Source organism: Clupea harengus, chromosome 13, assembly GCF_900700415.2.
Source record: "Clupea harengus chromosome 13, Ch_v2.0.2, whole genome shotgun sequence".
In the NCBI taxonomy this organism is placed as follows: Eukaryota; Metazoa; Chordata; class Actinopteri; order Clupeiformes; family Clupeidae; genus Clupea; species Clupea harengus.
The window spans coordinates 10,103,856-10,122,023 of record NC_045164.1 but is presented as its reverse complement, the minus strand read 5'-3'; the positions used below and the strand labels follow the sequence as shown (position 1 = coordinate 10,122,023).

At 41.2% G+C, this 18,168-nt stretch overlaps 3 protein-coding genes across 3 annotated transcripts; 1 reads left to right on the top strand and 2 right to left on the bottom strand.

The window, feature by feature from the left end:
• Window positions 1-1,089: 1,089 nt before the first annotated feature.
• On the bottom strand, window positions 1,090-9,295 carry ddx21 (DEAD (Asp-Glu-Ala-Asp) box helicase 21). The gene is made up of 15 exons (XM_012840437.3): window positions 9,163-9,295; window positions 8,197-8,394; window positions 7,930-8,076; window positions 7,449-7,530; window positions 6,756-6,934; window positions 6,109-6,226; window positions 5,744-5,929; window positions 5,208-5,353; window positions 4,508-4,651; window positions 4,066-4,227; window positions 3,382-3,575; window positions 2,916-3,075; window positions 2,545-2,679; window positions 2,394-2,438; window positions 1,090-1,525 (listed from the first exon to the last, which is right to left on the bottom strand). Exons 1-15 carry the CDS (start codon window positions 9,247-9,249, stop codon window positions 1,307-1,309), a joined length of 2,202 nt encoding a protein of 733 aa, XP_012695891.2. The 5' UTR covers window positions 9,250-9,295; the 3' UTR covers window positions 1,090-1,306.
• LOC116223337 lies at window positions 9,255-14,701 on the top strand. The gene is made up of 3 exons (XM_031579595.2): window positions 9,255-9,413; window positions 11,788-12,175; window positions 12,372-14,701. Exons 1-3 carry the CDS (start codon window positions 9,255-9,257, stop codon window positions 13,856-13,858), a joined length of 2,034 nt encoding a protein of 677 aa, XP_031435455.1. The 3' UTR covers window positions 13,859-14,701.
• A 74-nt stretch (window positions 14,702-14,775) lies between these two features.
• Window positions 14,776-17,535, bottom strand: si:ch1073-291c23.2 (uncharacterized protein LOC799862 homolog). The gene is made up of 7 exons (XM_042709534.1): window positions 17,428-17,535; window positions 16,830-16,956; window positions 16,282-16,386; window positions 15,991-16,047; window positions 15,532-15,690; window positions 15,268-15,381; window positions 14,776-15,090 (listed from the first exon to the last, which is right to left on the bottom strand). Exons 2-7 carry the CDS (start codon window positions 16,953-16,955, stop codon window positions 15,052-15,054), a joined length of 600 nt encoding a protein of 199 aa, XP_042565468.1. The 5' UTR covers window position 16,956; window positions 17,428-17,535; the 3' UTR covers window positions 14,776-15,051.
• Window positions 17,536-18,168: the final 633 nt, after the last annotated feature.

The following is an 18,168-nucleotide window of genomic DNA, read 5'->3' as shown; positions in this document are numbered from 1 at the left end:
TTCCGCAGAATGTACCTCTTAAGTCTGTGCTAACATGGTTTGCTTTACTAAATAAAAAAGTTTTATAACAAGTCTTTGTTTTCTGTCATGAAAGCAGAAATGCCCTTTCTAGGGGTTTCTTACACCATAATCCAGGGCCCGTTCGTCGTAAGGGTTGAAGCTAAGTTAATCAATTGTCCTTTTAGCCCGTTAACATTAGCGAGCTGATTGAGGACAGGATATATCGGCTCGTCAAAGGCTGATCCGCATCCAAATCATGTGGGTAATTTTACCCAGGCTAAACTTATCAGAGCAATTGTGGATTCACGTCCTACTTCAAATGGCAGGAAAGGTGACTTTGGTGCAGTGTGTAACGCTGTCGGTTAGTAGTTTTAAGGTTGCTAGATCGATTCCCCTCACCTCCTACCTCGGTGTAGTTTTACATTTCCTTGTAAGTAGCTTTGAATAAAAGCGTCTGTTAAATGACAATGTAAATGTATTAATAACAAATGCAATAAATTGAAGCAGTGAAAAAAAATTGTGTGTATTTCTCTCTATTCTTATCATGAGTCCACCTTAATAATTTTCTTCAATAATGATATGCTATGGTGTACTAATAACACTGTCATATAATTATGAGTGCTTTGTTCTCCGCATCACCAACACTACAAAAATGTACCACTCGCAAAAAAGCGCAACAGTCAATGGTCGACTGTGGTGTTTGCAATAAATTATTGGAGAAGGTCTTGTAAATGAATTATTCCTTGTCGGCTGAATCGGTAGTGCTCATACAAGAACTCATGATGGAATAATGGATCTTGGCGATCGCAAAGAACTCTCTCCCTATGCTAATCTAACTATCTAATATCAGTCCTTGGTCAATGGGATCCCTCCTTTTTCCGGGGGTGTGGCAAGCTTATCCAGCTACACTTGAGTTAGCCTGCGCTGGAGCAGGTTAGTGCTAATTGATATGTTACTACGGTGATTTATCGAAAGAACCAAAAAGGGCATTTTTTATCTTGGCCTGAAAATTAGCTCACTAAACCGCTTAGCTCGCTACGACGAATACCCCCCAGTTAAGAAGTAAAATTATGTACACAGAGGCAGGGCTTCTTATAAGACGATGTTTAATGAATTCATCACATTCAAGTGAATGGGTTTATTTCAAGTGACATTTAAATACCAAATTGCAAAGCAATCAGCTCATAGCATGAACATTTTGGGGAGTGACGTTCCAGCATGGAGCAGCTTTCCCCCCAAAACACCACAAAAACTTCAGCCCAAAGAGCAGACAACAGTCACCACAAGTCCAAATGTAGGCCCTCGGTTACTCAAAAGCCTTGCTGAAGCTGCGTTTCTGTCCGAAACCTCCTCTTCCTCGACCTCCTCCCCTTCTGTTGTTGCTAAATCCACGGCCGCCACCACGTCCCCTACCACCGCCGCCGCCAAATCCGTTTCTGTCGCCATGGTTACGCATGCTTTCCTCAATTTCGGGTAGCTCCGTGGCAACGACCAACTGCCACCGGCGACCATCTGAAAAGGCCTCCTGAAAGTGCACAGAGGGATGGAGTGAGAGGTTTGTCCTGGGGATGGGGAGTATTTGACTTCTGTATTTACTAGTTTTCTAGAGCTGTTCACTCTGACTACACAGTGTAGATCCCAAAACATGAATTGCGCAATACTGACCCAAAATAAACTTGACCAGCAAAAAATGAACCTAGTTATAAATACAAATGCCTCTTGCCTCCATCCAAGTAACCAGAAATGGAAGTGAAAGAGCATGGACTACCAGGTGAACTATTGCAGGTTTTAGTTCATTGAGAGGATGCTAGATCTACACTTCTTAATTCAGATAGAACAACCATCGCCCATATTTCAACATTATTAAGGACAGGTTCTAATGACTGCTAATAAATGAAAAACCTTCAGAATGCCCTTGATCAGGCCTAAATCAGGTGTGTTCAGCTAATTGATGAGTTAAGTAAGGTATGCAGTTCAGGTTAAGATGGAAAACATGCTTAGCGATAAAGCCCCAGAAGCAAGAATGAGAACCCTAGAGTTCTGAAGTCCAAACTGTCTAGCATATATCTCTCTGACTCTTTGACGCCTTGAAATGCAACATACACGTTATGGCAGGAAAACAGTCGTTGGACTGTTGTGTAATTTGAAGACTGCAAAGCCTCACACAACCAAGCTTGAAAGATCCATGTGCTGTGTATTTGCACCCTGCTTGAAAAATGAGCTTGTATGTACAGCATTTACAGGCTTGCACTCGAAACATCAGTCACTGTCCAGCTGCTCAAGATAACCAATGAAAATCACCCCTAACCACACCTCCCTCTTTTGCGGCTTCTCACTCTCTAAACACACACACACACACACACACGCACGCACACACACGCAGTTTGTCATACCTGATAGCTTTTCACTTTGTCAACTGGAACATCAAAGCAGACACCCTACAGAGGCAAACCAGAAAAAGATACAAAATATTACATCAAACCAAAAATCACCTTGGAATCACACATTTGTTTTGATGTTAGGGTCATGGATTTCCATGTCTACCTTTTTCCCCTTGAGGAAAGCCATGCGTTGGATCTCATTGTCGATCTCCTCCCCCAGCTGTTCCTTGAGGCCGCGCCAGGCGTAGCCGATGCTGTGCATCTCAATGGAGCAGGTCAGCAGCATCGTTGTGTAACCCTGAGGCGAGACGGGACAGAGAAAGGGCGTCATTCAACAAAACTTAAAACTGAACTTCCACATTAACTGCAGCAAGGTCTTCTCATTCTTAAAACAATTAAAAACAGGACACACATTTCTGAGCAGAGAGCAGTCATTCCACAAAGCTGCTACTCATGCACACAAATCATCAGCATAGGCACAAGCCTCTTCCCTTTTCCAGTCTCCTTCACACAGACACAAACAAACAAACTCACAGCATCAGAGTTGAGGAGGGACCTCTGCTCCAGGCTGCCCGCCCCCGAGATGTGAGCGAGGGCAGCCGCCAAGGCCTCCACAGCCCCCCTGTCCTCGATCAGCTTCTCTGCTGCCTCCCGGAAATACCCCACAGCAGCTGGAGGAATGGCGTCCAGAAACCTGTGCGGGAGACGGGGTGAACACACTCAAATTAGCATTCCAACTAACAGTGATAGTCAGGCACGTTTCAAAGATTGGACTATTATGGGGGAGGAGACCAGTTTGGCTTTTATTCTCTTGTGTTTCAATTAGCAGAGAACTGCAGCAGAAACACAACAGTCTATATATATATATATCGAACACACATGCACATGAGAAGTGTACCCCCCCCCCCCCCCTTCAATGCAGACACTCTGTCCCAGTAAACCTCTTACTGACAATTCAGTCCAAGTCCTCTGTCCCCGACAGATACCCCTGCATATTCACCTTACGGCATCTTTGCTGGAGGATTTAACGATGTCATTGGCTGTGGGCACACCAACACGCTTGAAGGTGATGCCGGCTTTCTGTTCTACGCATCGGAGCAGGTCTTCCTCTTTGCGCTGGTAGAAACAGATACACACGCCCGTTCTGCCAGCTCTGCCTGTCCGGCCAGACCGATGGATGTAGGACTCCACGTCCTAAAGGCCAAGAGGGAACAATACAGCATACACTTAAAATGCTGGTAACTATCACTTCTTTGTGTTTGACCCTTTCACTTCTCTCTTTCGCTCGCTCAAACTCTTTGGTTTGCTTTGGACTTTAAGGCATTTTTTTAATGAACACACAAAATGCATCAGAAACCATTTCTAGCTGCGCCTCACTTAATTCACATGCTGGTCTGAGTGTACTAATCCATCTACCATCAACATTCTGTGGTACTGGTTTCACATACTTCATGAAGACATTACCTGGACCAGGAAGCTTGCACAAAAGGGAAAAACACCTATGCATACCTATGCAGCGTGCCAAATCTAGTCTCTGACACATGCTTTAAAAGAAGAATTAGCATAAGACTTATTACAAAAATGTATTTCCTCAATGCATTCATTTCCTCATAAAAATATGGTCATAGCCTGGATCCAAGAAGAGGGGGTGGGGGGGGGGGGGGGGGTGAGGAGAGAAACACACCTTGGGAGGGGCGCACTGCACCACCAGGTCGATTTCAGGGATGTCCAGTCCTCGCGCAGCAACATTGGTGGCGCAGAGGACCTCAAAGGAGCCGGCTCTGAAGCCCTTCAGTGTGATCTCCCTCTGCTTCTGAGGAATGTCTCCGTGGAGCGACTGGCAGTTCTGTTCAAGAGTCACAGATGGGGGGGGGGGGGGGGTACATCACACACTAGAAAGACATGGCATGACGAGAGGCCACCACCTCCTCCCTCAGACTACCAACACTGACTGTGCTCAGGAGATTGTTATCAAATTTAGAATATCTATAAATCAGTGAACCTCTCTGACCTAGTTATACAAGCTTTCATGGGTACGAGTTTGTTACTTAATGGCTGAGAAAGCAGGTCATTTATAGCATCATTCTTACAGCTGGTAAAGGTGTAAAGGAGGCTTGTTAGGGCACCTGTTTGATGTTGTTGGCGAGCTCATCGACCTCTCTCTTGGTCTCGCAGAAGACGATGGAACGGCCATTGTCTCCGCTGTACACCTTCACCACATCTCCGATGACAGCGGCCCTCTGAGACCAGTGGCAGGCTATGGCCAGGTGCTGGGGACATGAAGGGGGGAGGAATGAGACATGGTAGAGGCAGGAAGTGAGGTAAAAGACCAGGGTGAACCATATCCAGTAAATGAATCCCTTCTGCTTTGCAGCAATGCTGTTAGTTGTCTAAACGTAATGCTCTGGTCACTCATCTGACATAGAAGTCCTTTCAATTAAAAAAGAAAAGAAACATTATCTAAAAATTGAAATGCTAATAATCTAATCAGGCATGATTATTTTAAAGATCACCTCTTCCTGGTTCTTTGGAAAAATGTGTCATAAGTAACATGCACTGACAGTGTAAGACTGGCTGCCCTGGTGGATGATCAGAAAGATGGGCAAGATATGAATCACTCATCAATAGGAATTCAACCCTTAGGGCAAATTCCAGTGGGTTTTTCCCCCACAAGAACGAGGAAACAAAACAAACCTGATGGCACCCAGAGTCAAAGGAGCATTTGGTGCCAGATTCATGTAACAGCAGTTTATCCCATGTGTTTCATCATCTACTCTACTGAAGCGTTCCAAGGTGCATCAAGTCACGCGATCACACAGAACTTACTTCAACAGTGGTGGCAGCTTTCTGGGTATTCTTGCCAATCAGGTTCACGTGTATACATTCAGGTCGCATGTACTTCTTCGCCACCGCGTACACCCACTGCGGGCAGGTGGCAGAGAAGAGAAGGGTCTGAGGGTTGGCTGGTGAGTCTGTAAACAGATCAGGTCAGATTTCAGAGGAACGTCGCAGTTTTAAGAGATACATTGTTTGATGGGCTCTCAATTTTAAAAAAGAAGAGAAAAAGATCATTTTTGACTGTAAATCAGATTTATTCATAAGTATACTGATAATTAATTTAAGTTCTCTTAATTATGTCTGCAATTTTAGACATTTGTGTTTCACATTACACTTAGAGGGAATTCTACCACTCCTTTTACAGAAAATGAACACTAAAGCACTGCAATCAGAGTCAAAATGGTTCTCTTTAAATTGGACATCAGGATCTGTATTTGGGCCTCTGTACCATTTCACACTGACAAACATTAATGAAACTTTCCATGCACTTGATGAAGAAATTAGACAAAGAAATTGAACCAGACCTTTTTCATACGAATAGGACAGAATCTCCTCCACTGAATCTGCAAAACCCATGTCAAGCATTTGGTCTACTTCATCCAGTACCACATGCTTCAGTTGGGACAAGTCCAGTTTGTTGTTGTCGAGATGGTCTTTGATTCGCCCAGGAGTTCCCACCAGCACATCAATACCCATTCTAATAGCGTCAACTAAGAAAGACAACAAAGACAATATAACTTCAACAGATAACAGCCCTGCACCATGAAGACGATCTAAATTAACAAGATAACCAAATGAACAACGATACTTCTTTAGTTAGCTTAACTCTTTAACAAGTGGTACACAATTCATTTTCACGTTTGATTAATGACAACGAAACTTTACTCACCCTGGGGGTTGTATGAACTTCCACCATAAAAGCATGTAACAGACAGTTTCCTGGAAACGTCTTTGAAGTCTTTAGCCACTTGAATGGCTAGCTCTCTTGTTGGTGTCAGAGCCAAAACCTGAAGGAAAAGGAGTAAAAAAAATAAAATCAAAAAAATTAAATAAGGGTACTAAAAAACTTCCAAAACAAGTATCTTTGTATTGTCAGCAAATGGAGGTTATATGACTTGTTGTTATCCATTTTCAGACATGCACGGCAACCCTGAATTTATCTAGACATTACCTATAACACAAATGTCCAAATCAGTTGGACTGAACTTTAAACAGACGTTTACCCTGCCAGCTTCCTAGTACAAAGTCTGTGTAATGTCTGAGCCCATGTGAGCATTAAGAGAATTTGAGCGAGCGGACCATCATTTGTCTCTGAAGAATCAAAAAAGATTTGGTCTCATTTTATGTCAGCTCTCCCCAATGATTGACAAGAGGATTTCACAAAGTCTTGGACAGTCACCCACTAATGGGAACATTAAGACCTTATCGTGACCTTATCATGACACACCAAGAGATGATGAAGTATCTGTTATTCAATGAGGGGTAGAGACAGAGATAACAACACAAGGGTGCTCCAATGAGTTGACCAAGTCATACCTTTGGGGCTCTTCCCCTTGTTTTGTCTTCTCCATCGGCCAAAATTTTCTCCACAAGCGGTATGGCAAAAGAGAAGGTTTTTCCTGTCCCAGTTCTGGCCTGAGCAATCACATCTTTCCCGTCGTACACACTGTCGAAGGTCTTCACTTGGATGTCAAAAAGGTGTGTAACTCCACGAGCTGCAGATAGATGGCACCATAATCAAGACCATTATTAAAATCAAGAAGCAAGATCAAGCATCCAGTAGATCAACACAGCTCTACCATAGCAAATCTCAAAAGAAAAAAAATAATTGATAAGCAAATAAATGAAACTACTTTATAAGAATGTCCAGGTTTCTTAATTACTTTTAATCTTCTTGACTTATTTTTCAGTAAGACTGCCTTGCAGACTCTAAAGCCTCTCACTATCCAGGCTACCAGGTGCGGACTGAAACAATAATTCAGACTGGGAATTTGACTCCATCCCAGGACACCAGACCTTATTTGTTGATCTACCAGGTAACGGACAAGTTATACATTTGGAAACATGTTGCTTATTTTGCAGCATTTGTGGTATTTCTTTTTTCATTCTAAAACTAATTTCTTTCATCCTCCGGGCGACTTGTCAAAAATGTCACCTGTAGTTCTTACTACTGTACCCCTTAGATCATTCAGACCAATACTATACCCCAGTGATTACACAAGACTGTACCTTTGAGGAGATTGATTGTGGGTGGGGTTATCCTGAAGTTTTTGAATGCTCCTACTTTCTGTTCTGGGGTTTCTTTCGGAAGCTGGTGGGGGAAAAGGTAGGGCAAAAAGAAAATTATGACTTGTTATTTCACAACCACTGCTTTTAAGTTTGTACAAAACTCTTTTTGACGCAAATATTGCTAAAATCGATTTTACTTAAGCAGTACCATTTATTTCACCTTCTTTACTCTAAATCTATAATGTAAAGCTGACGTAAGCAATGACTTTGCTGCACATTCAATGTATTCCACTCTGTTAGCTACTTCAAAAACAGACGCCCTAAGAAAGAAGGAATTTCTTTGACCCAGATATTAGAGTTTCAACAGAATTCCAAAGATGATACAGGGATACTTGCTTTTGTACAATAATTTTGCATGTCCAAGTTTGCCAAGATCACATGCAACACCTTTAAAATTAGGTAAATCAACTGGGGGACGTACCATCTCCTTGTCACTATCACTGCAGGAGTCCTCACTAGACTGCGCTGGCGTGGTTGATGTGGAATGTCCGTTGGTTTTTGCTATGAGTTTTGGCGTCACTGCCAGGTTTTCATTGGCTGTTGTGTCCGTTTTGATCTTTTTCTTTTTCTGTGAGGTTATTTGAAAAACTCATTTTATAAATGCAAAGTACACCATCATGGAAAAAACATCACCAATTACATAGTCGATAAAACAAGTGTAAACAAACAGATAATTGAATAGCTTTACCACAATTATTGTGTCACCATTAAGCCCTTCAGTGGAATGAGAGTTGCCGTTCACATCAGTCAAGTCTCCTATGGCTGTGTCCTTTTTCTCTTTTTTTTTCTTTTTGGGAGTTGGTGGCTGACATTCATCAGGCTGCTCTTCAGCAACCGGTTTCTGTTTCTTGATCTTTCCATCCTTGGTCTTGTCCTTCTTGACTTTCTACAGATTGCAAGAAAAATATTACTTACTGATGTTTTGTCAGGAATGTTTGAGATACACATACTATGAGGGATATCTATAGGTTCTCATCACCTTTACAAATCGTATCTGCTATTCAATGTAATTTTATCAATGACAATATTAACAATGTACTTCAGTCCACAAATGGTACAAGGTACAGAACTTCTTCAAATACAAGTAGTGACACTATGCATGTAAAACAACATGCTAAGGACCATTCCTCTCAGCCCATGCTGTATGTAAATACGGCTGCTACGTTAGCTGTTTTGCTAACCGGCTAAAAACCAGCCCACGTCATCGCTGAGATTTCAACCACTTATCTAGCATATGCGTCCTTAATTTCAGAAGAGATCAAACAATCTAGCTAAGATAACTTGAATACAGGGCAACTTCCCGTCAATCAGCAGTCCTTGACGATTTAAATGGCTAGTCAGACACGTGCTGGCTTTACTAGCTTGCCTGATCTGATGTGTTTTAAGGCCTTCCGGTCCACGTGTTAAAAAAAAACCAGGCCATAAACAGGTCATTGAGTAACATTCTTGAGAAGAAAAAGACACACGGAACGTGTAATATAATGGGTAATATACGATGGACATTTGTACAGTCAAGTGCTATTTTGCCTTCGCGAGAAATCGTAGCTACAAACCCAGGTTAGTGACTTGCGGATTGTGGGTAGGTTGCTAACTAGTTAGCTGCTACACAGCGAATGTGTTAAAAAGGTGGATATGACCATGGCATTATTCTTACTTTGACTTTTGGGGTCGTATCCATATTGATATCTTCAATGCCGTTTGTTGCGGCGTTTTCTGAATCTTCGAAAAATATTGACGGCATTCTTGATGTTGACCTGCTTCGGTGGACACAGCCAGATACCACGGGCGAGGTACGGAAAAGGAATCTCTCGTTGGTCTTGCAAAAACACATGCGGCAATATTACGGCAAGCGCGAGTAACCAAACCGAGCAGCACTCGATTTTGAAATACCGATGGAATTTCAAGGTAAGCTTTTGCTTTTGTTTTTAACTGTATCAGTAAATAATCAATATAACCATTTGCCTACAAGTGCATTCGCTGTATCAGTTTAACAATATCCAGAGGCAAAACAAATGGTTTGTTTGATCTTTGAGTACTAGTAGTCTAATAATAGGCCTAAAGGTTGGCCCTTGTCCCCGTCACGAGAGACTGAGTTGAATTTAGAATAGGGAGGCACATGGTGGGCATTTGAACAGTGGAAGGGGTACTCCTCATGATCTGTACGTGAGCTTTGGCGGCGAGTGCCCCCTCAGTGGAAACGCACGTAGCATGAGTTAGAGAAAAAAAATAGGACAGCTTTCATGGGCACACTGTGTTGGGTATAACTTGTGACACTAGGGCAGACGCCCTGACTGGAAATAGCCTACTGTAACACAGGCTGCTGGCTGCAAACCCAATTGAAATATATTTATATAATTTCTTTGTTTTCTGTTCATTTTAGCTTAAATTTAAAAGGGCAAAATAGCTCATTGAAGCTGGCTTTTAGTAAATAGGCCTAATAATGGACATTGCATACACTTACATACTGTCTCTTACACTACAAATACATATTTATCAGAACTATTGCACTACCTGCTACTCCCATTTGTCTGTAGGGTAGTATAGGTTTAATAGGTTAGTATAGTTTATTATATGTTTATTATATGTTACTATATGTGTATTATATGTTATATGTATATATGTTAGTATTATATGTATAGGTTGTTATATGTTTTAGCATATTGTATTGTATATTTATTTATTTGTGCGGGGCCTTGTGTCTGACCCTGTGTCATTCTGTGCATCTGACAATAAAAGACTTGTAACATTGAGTAGGCTTTCTGCAATGATCCTTACACTCAAGGTACATTACACTCATTGTCTAGGTTTAAGTGGATATTATATTCAGGTCGTTTAATTAGAGGCATTGCCAATAACACTGTCATATTTATAATAGTTGTCTTTTGAGCAATACCTCAATGGTCTGATTTGCTTGATTAGGTAGACTGTCCTACCTGTTTTTAATGGCCCAATTGTGTTTGGGATTTCACAAATGTGTCCAATTAGGGGCTTAATTGTGCACCATTTTTGCTATTCAGTAGACTCTAAATTTGGTTTGTATGATTAGCCTAGCATTGTTAGACTGATTCTATGACACATTTGTTTAATAGACGTACGTTCATAGTGTATTCGTTTTGGTTGGCTAAATTAACCTTAATATAACTTTACCTTAACATTTCCAACAGTGAATTTCGCAGGAAGTATTTAAATTTCCCCATAGGCTATAGGAAACATGACAGCACAGGCTACGCTAAAACCACGTGTCTATTTTGATTCCTTCTTTCATTACTTCCACCCATCGCATCTAATATTTCAACTCTCGCCAATGGTATTTCCATTGCGATTCAACTGGAAAGCAGATCCACGGGACTACGAGGATTAGTGTAACTTTACACTGTGTACAGTGCCGGTGATGTGAACAACACGTGGTTGGTCCACTACTTTTATGGAGTTATCAACAAAGCGTCATCGAGGGTTTGCGTAGAACCTTTGCACTTGAGAGGACAGACTTCAGCCACTACCCTGGAAATGAGGGCGTGGCCTTACCTTAGAGGGACTCGGAGACATTGACGTCATGGCAGGGACTCCCTAAAAGCAGCTGTCAGAGGGTGTCACGTACTATGAAAAGCTTGCGATTGTTTTTCGAATGAAAGCGCACGTAGCCTTCAGAGAGAGTCTATATACTTCGGCTACACTTATTACAAGTCGTGCAACCCTCTTTATGAAAACTTCACTCTCCCTGTCTGGCAGGATGAATGTAAGTAACTCCGAATGATTGTGTAGCTTGCTTTGCTCAGGAGAATACTTGTCGGACTGACTAGTTAAGGTTGATGCAGAAATTATCGGCAAACAGCATTGCATGAAAAACTCATCTGATGTTGAGTTTAGGCTATCAACAAATCAGTTGATGTGTGCTAATTATGTATGTATGTATGAATATGTGTGTGTGTGTGTGTGTGTGTGTGTGTATGAACAAAACCTTAATGTACAGTAGCCTAAGTTTGCATATACAGTAGGCTACAGTTTAAAATGTATTAAGAATATGTAGGATTATATTATGTTGGAGAATATCTGATTCTCTTTGACACAAACAAATGTACATAATTCACTGAACTTATTCACTGGTTCAGGCTATGAGCTCTGTAAAACACTTCTAAAGCGCTATGTAAATATAATTGAATTGAACTGACATCCATCATTCCCTATTTGGCCTCTTATGAGTTATGATCTAACAGGGTTTTTTGCAATTGTGAGGAAAACTCTTAATTATAACTTAAGTATTTACTTATTTTTGTTTTAGGTGCCAAGTGAGCCCTTAACAGACTGCAAACATGCAGTGGCCCTCTTGAAGGGGCTGAACCTGCAGAGAGAGTGTGGGCAGTTTTGCGACTGTGTCGTACAGTTGCATGTCAGCCCCAGAAGGCTCTTCTTAGCCCATAAAAGTGTCCTGGCTGCATCAAGCCCCGTGCTAGCTTCTCTCCTCACCAGTCATGGAGCACTTTTGGATTTGCAGTTCCCCAGTCTATCTCCAGAGACCATGGATTACTTGTTAGACTTCATCTACACAGGCAAACTACCTCCTCAAGACCAAGAGGACTCTGTACTGTCTGTTGCTGTTGCCCTACAGATGCAGGAACTCCAGTATGCCTTGACGTTCAGACGAAGTGCGCCGTCTGAGTCCTTGAACAGTGAGTAGTTTAAAGTGTGTAATGCAATGCATGGCAAAACTGTTGAAGTTGAAACTGTTGTGTTTAGGAGTTTGAGAGAAGCATCCCAGAATTCAAGAACATTTTAAGACGCCTGTTATTTGACCATGCTCTTAAGCAAGTCATGTGTTGAGTGTTGATTGCAAAAATGTTTCTTATTTGGTGTTCCAAATTCCAGGCCAAAATAAATCGGATCGAAATTGGACGTTTCCTGAACAGCAACATGAAGAAAGAATACCTCTGTCTCCGTCGTACCCAGGCGGATCTGAAAAGCCTTTGCCATCCTGCTTAAGTTGTGAAGCGGTACCTGTTATTCGACACGCAAGTGCCTGTGGGAAGTTGTCACACATGGAAAAATCAAGCACACCAAACTATGACCTGAGCGTTGCCTTTGACCTGCATGGAAGGGAATCTGAGAATAGCCAAAGTGTGGACCTTTCTTCGTATAAACACAAACTAGGTGATCACAAATTTCAAAACATTGCCAGGAATGATGACATTTTGAATGAGCCAGCATCCAAAAGAGTTAAGGTTGCATCCCATGTGCTTCACTCAGATCATGTACTCTGTCATCAAACTGAAAGTCCCAAAGACTTTGCAGATGAGCTTTTGGAATCAAGAAATGCGGCAGTTGTTAAAACAAGCGTTACTGTATCTCCAAAGACTGTGTTTGTGTCTGCACAAATCAGGCAGGCCAAACACAAAGATGAGGACTTGAGCCCACACCCAGAGACCAGCAGGGATCTCACCCTTAGTGACGCTTCAAGGGACAGCTGCCATGGTCATCTACATTCGAACAAAGCTTATGAGCACAGTGATGATGCTTCCAACCAGTTCAGACTTGCAGAAAATGAGCACAACATGCCTCATGCCTCCTTAGAGTTTTCAAACATTTCAGCCAATATTCCTGTGGACAGTCATTCTGAACAAGGTCATCACAATGTTTTGTGTCATTTGCAGTCAGAGGACGACACACAGTATGCGGTACACATTGCAGTAAGCAGGGAAAACTCCAGCCAGGATATTGACATGCAGACCTGTAGGGCTTCTTCTGATTCCAAATCATGGTTTGATTCAGTTAGGTCTTATGCACAAGGCCCAGTTGTTTCAGGTCACAGTATCACAGCAGACACGCCTGCAGTCCGTGAATTAGCCAGAGGTGATCACAGCAGCACATCTGAGAGGTCTAGCAGTGATCGGGAGGACGACGGTGATCTGTTTAGCCCTCAGAACTATGGTGTGCACACCTACCAAGGACAGGTGAGGTATCACTGTCTCAGGGGAGAGCCTCAACAAGTCACAGGGTCAAGCGACTCTGACGAGGATGGACTTTACATGATCCCGACGGAAACTGCCGGCAGTAAACAGTGCTCCACTCCTGGCATTCCCCTCTCCGAGGCCTCGACCAGCGAGCCGTCGGTGGGGCTGTTCAACCTCAGCAAGGCCCACCAGAACCTGGTGGTGCAGCCGTACCAGTGCACCATGTGTGATCGAGCCTTCAGCCAACGGGGCTCTCTGAACAGACACATGCGCTCCCACCTGGGCGTCAGGCCGTACGCCTGCCCGCAGTGCCCCATGACCTTCTCACGCCAGTACCGGGTCACGGAGCACATGCGGGTCCACCAGCGTGGCTGTGAAGACCTCCAGAGGGCAGGGCCTACCTGATCCTGGCTCAAACTAGACCTGTGTGCCCACACAAAATGTACACTCTAGCTCCGTTAGCATCAGGAGGCTGCATGTCTCTGGGATAGATACAGGGTCGCCAGCTTTTAAGCGTTATCTTGGAGTTATAGATAGAGTGCCTAGCATTTCTGTCAGTGAAACCAGTGGACCGGCAGTCTCACACCGAAACTGGGGGAGTTGGCAACCCGGTAGATAGGCATTTGAATGGGGGCTAGCTGTTAATCTCGCCAGTACAGTGACCTGTCACAGAAACGGTTCCCATTCAGGTACGCATTAATGCCAAAGTGCCAGATTGCCAGCAGACACACATTAACCTTACACGTTACTTCCAGCTTTTCACCTTACATAAGTTCTACTTTGCTGAGATGTGAGATTTTTAACTACAACTAGATGCTTATCGTGAGGTGAATGACTGCTATTGGGCATTCTTGGGAGAGATTTTAATTATTTGCTTTGTATAAATAATGTCTGTAACCCTGTAATGTGCCTTTGCATGTTTTTGTCATGCAGTCTCAGTGGTCTGGTTGCCTCTACTTTTTATTTTAGATATTGTGACCAAACTGTTTTGCTGTTGCTTATAATATTTCTGCTGTAGAAGTGAATTGTACGTTTTAGGTTTGACATTTTCTTCACAGAATGCATATTCATATATGCTCATGTTCTACTGAATAATAATTTGTTTCAAACATTTGGAAACATTTTACATTAAGTGTATAAACTTACACTTGCATGCATGCTGACATTGTAGTACTGTGTTTGAATGTCTTATTGATAATGTGTGAGGCTAGTCACAGCTATTCATGTAGTAGTTTGTTTCTTATGCCAGAATTAAGTTTTCACATTGAAGTGCCCACAGAATCTGTAAATCCAGAGCCAAATAAAACAGCCAGTTCCTCATCTTTGCATTTGGGTTTTATTGACTTTTTACTGACTTATTACTGATCTCTTAAGGTCATCATGTTTCAACATGTGTTACAAAAGTGTGACAAGAGACCAGTATTTGAATCAGTTTTATTGCATAAAAGGAAACATATAAAATATTTACCAACAAATTGGAAATATTTAGTTTTATACTTTATATATAAAACAGTATATAATATATGAATATATAAAACAAAATATATATGAATACATAAAACAGTTGCTTAGAGGTTGTGGTGACCTGTGGAAGTCTGTCAATCAGCTGGTGGTCGAGTCTGCATAACAACAACTGCCTGGAGTAGACAAGCATAAAGAAAGGCCATTTAAATAAGCCAAATTCGGTTGATGAGTCCATTATCTTCTGATCTAAGTGATTCTATGTGGTGTAAGATATAAGCACATTTTTAGCTATAATGTAATACTGTCATATTAAGAATTTTGAAGAGTGTGGATATTAATCATAGCCTTACCTTGGTGTTACTGGATTGTAATGCAGCTCTTGCAAATACTGCCATGACTATGAGAATAGCTCCACCCAAAACACTTTGAAACATGGATAAAGCTTGCACCGCACCATACTGGTTCTGTGACACAAGTGTGAACAAATACAACAGTTTTGTATTTGAATTAATAACTATTTGGGAATATTAACACGTAGATAATTAAAATGAGATGAGGTAAGATATAGTTAACACTGTGCAGCCCAGTAACGGATCAACTAGGAACTGACTCACCTTACTATTCCTGTAAATTGTGTAATCCTGTCCTGTAATATTATGTTCCATATAATAGTAATCGTCATCCACAGCAAAGCTAAGGCAGTCAATATATATGCAGACACCTATTCCAACTCCAAGGATGGAGACAATACTTAATGCAAATCCAGCAGTAACCTATTTGTAAAAAAGAGAAAAATATACCAGTGACCCAAATAATGACAACTGAACATCCAAAAAAATCAATACAAATCTTCCTACATTTTGTTTACAAACCTGCTAGACTTTCCAGTTCTGATGATTTGAAAATACCACAATGAGGATGAAAATACCACAAGAGTTTGTTGTGTTGTGTGTAAATGGAGAAGTGACCATTCTATTGTGAACTAACAATAATATCTGAAGAGACTTTAAGTGTCCCATGAGGATGAATGATGAATAACACATTTAGAGGTAATAGAAGGAGATCAAACTTACAAGTTGCTTTGTGATGTTCAGTTCTGATAGTATGAATATGATTCCACAGGTGATAAACTGCAAATAAATAAAATACAGAAATCAACAAATTCAAAAATAACAATTTTGTACATAAATTACCCATGAGACATGTAAACATATATGACATATCACATAAGTAATGTGCATATGGATATAGATATATATATATGTATATATATGTATTCATGTATATGTATGTATATTTGTGTGTGTATATATATATATAATGCTATAATTAAGTCTAAGTAGATACATATTTAGCGTACAGACCAAGACTCCCAGCACGAATGAGATGAAGGACTCTGAAAGGCCGTCGGCTAGCCATACAGGAAATCCCATGAGAAAGATAGATATACCCAGAGTTACCATGACAACCTTAAAAACAACAGCACAGGTGAGAAAGGTGAGTCTTCTGTTCGTTTGCAAAATGAATAATGAAACAGCAACAGTAGTAATTTCTTACACTTATTATTACCACCACTATAATAATTATTATTATTTTCATTATTATTATTACAATTACAACAACAATTAATATTTTTATTTATGTTCCTGTGGCTATTTATTACTTACTATTCTATATTATTATCAATGTTATTATTAGTAGTAATAGTAGTAGGCTAGTAGTAGAAACAGTAGTAGTAGTAGTAGTAGTAGTAGTAGTAGTAGTAGTAGTAATAGTAGTGTATGACTCATCAAACTCACAAAATTGATCAACATCCACAACTATATCATCTGAAACTATTTCATAATCTTTTAAGAAATGTATTGCATTGTTTTTGCCAGGCTAATGATCGCTGTGAATTTGGACCTCTCACCCCCACATACTTGGGATGTCCTCTGAGAAAGCGATGCAGAGGTTTGGTGCTGCCCACGACTTTTTGCTCTTGGTCTTCCACTCCCTCTGCTGGGGCAGCATTGGTCACTACAGTAGCAGACATCATGCTGAAAGAATGACAAACACACGGGTCATCTGGGCATAACACCTGTAAACCACTTTATTTTTCATTGCAATACATGGACTTTTGCTCTGCTAATATCAAAAGTGCGATTCAAACAAAACCTCCCGTTGCAAACAGCATACATATTTTTAAGGTTAAAGTTAAATGTTGGAACAAGAAAGGGTAAACCCAAAGAGCATGCAAGCACTTCACAGCAGTTAGTACTTAACTTGCACTTACAGCAGCTACAATCCTGCACGTTTTTTCTATTTATTATTTAAAATAGTATTTATTGTTACACTAGGTCTCTATTCCTCGTAGCTTGACTGTTACACTGTTAACTCTCCCTTGTACGTCACTTTGGACAAAAGCGTCTGCTAAATGTAAAATGTAAATGTAACAGCACAGTCAATTCACAGCATATGTTTTCCACAGATTCTCAGTCATTAGGATGGCAATGTATTTAATAAACTACCTGATTTTGTCAGAGAAAAGACAGCTAGCAAGTCCAGCTATGTTGTGTAACCGCTGCTGGGCAGGAAAACGGGGCAGAACAGAACAGAGGGAGGGAGGGAGTGGCAATAGTAGAAGAAACAGGGGAGGGAGGGGGAGGCAGATAGAAAAGACCACTCATTTTAGAATTTACTCCACCATGTTGAAGTGGAAATCTAGTTGGTTAAAAAAGTGGTGTTTGCCTTTGATTTGTGTTGCTGCTGTCAAGTTAAAAGTAAATGTTTTGTTTACTGCTCTGCCATGGGGTTGATAAAATAGGGGGGAGATCAGAGAAAGTAGGGCGAGAGAGATTGGGAGGAAACGATGGGGGAGGGTAGTAACAAGCAACTGCAGCAGAACTCGGAAGAAACAGGGCAGAGGCGCAAATGTTTTTCTAATGCCCCCCCATTGCATTCTCAAAATGTATGATTTATGTTAGGGGAATATTTCTCTAATGTGTATCTTCACAATCAAAACTGACTTACAGTTAGCCCAATTAGTTTGTTTATTCCATTAACATTTTTGTAACCTTTGCCATATTACCAACATTTTCTCACAACAGTGAGTCAGAACATTCGCTGTTATATAATGTGATAAAAACATTGCATGCTAGCTGGGCTGATAGCTGCCCTTCGCTGAGGCTAGAAACATTCCTAAAATCATATGGGATGGCCCAACTGCCAGTTTCTTAATGTATTTCTAATGACTATATTAAAAAAACTGG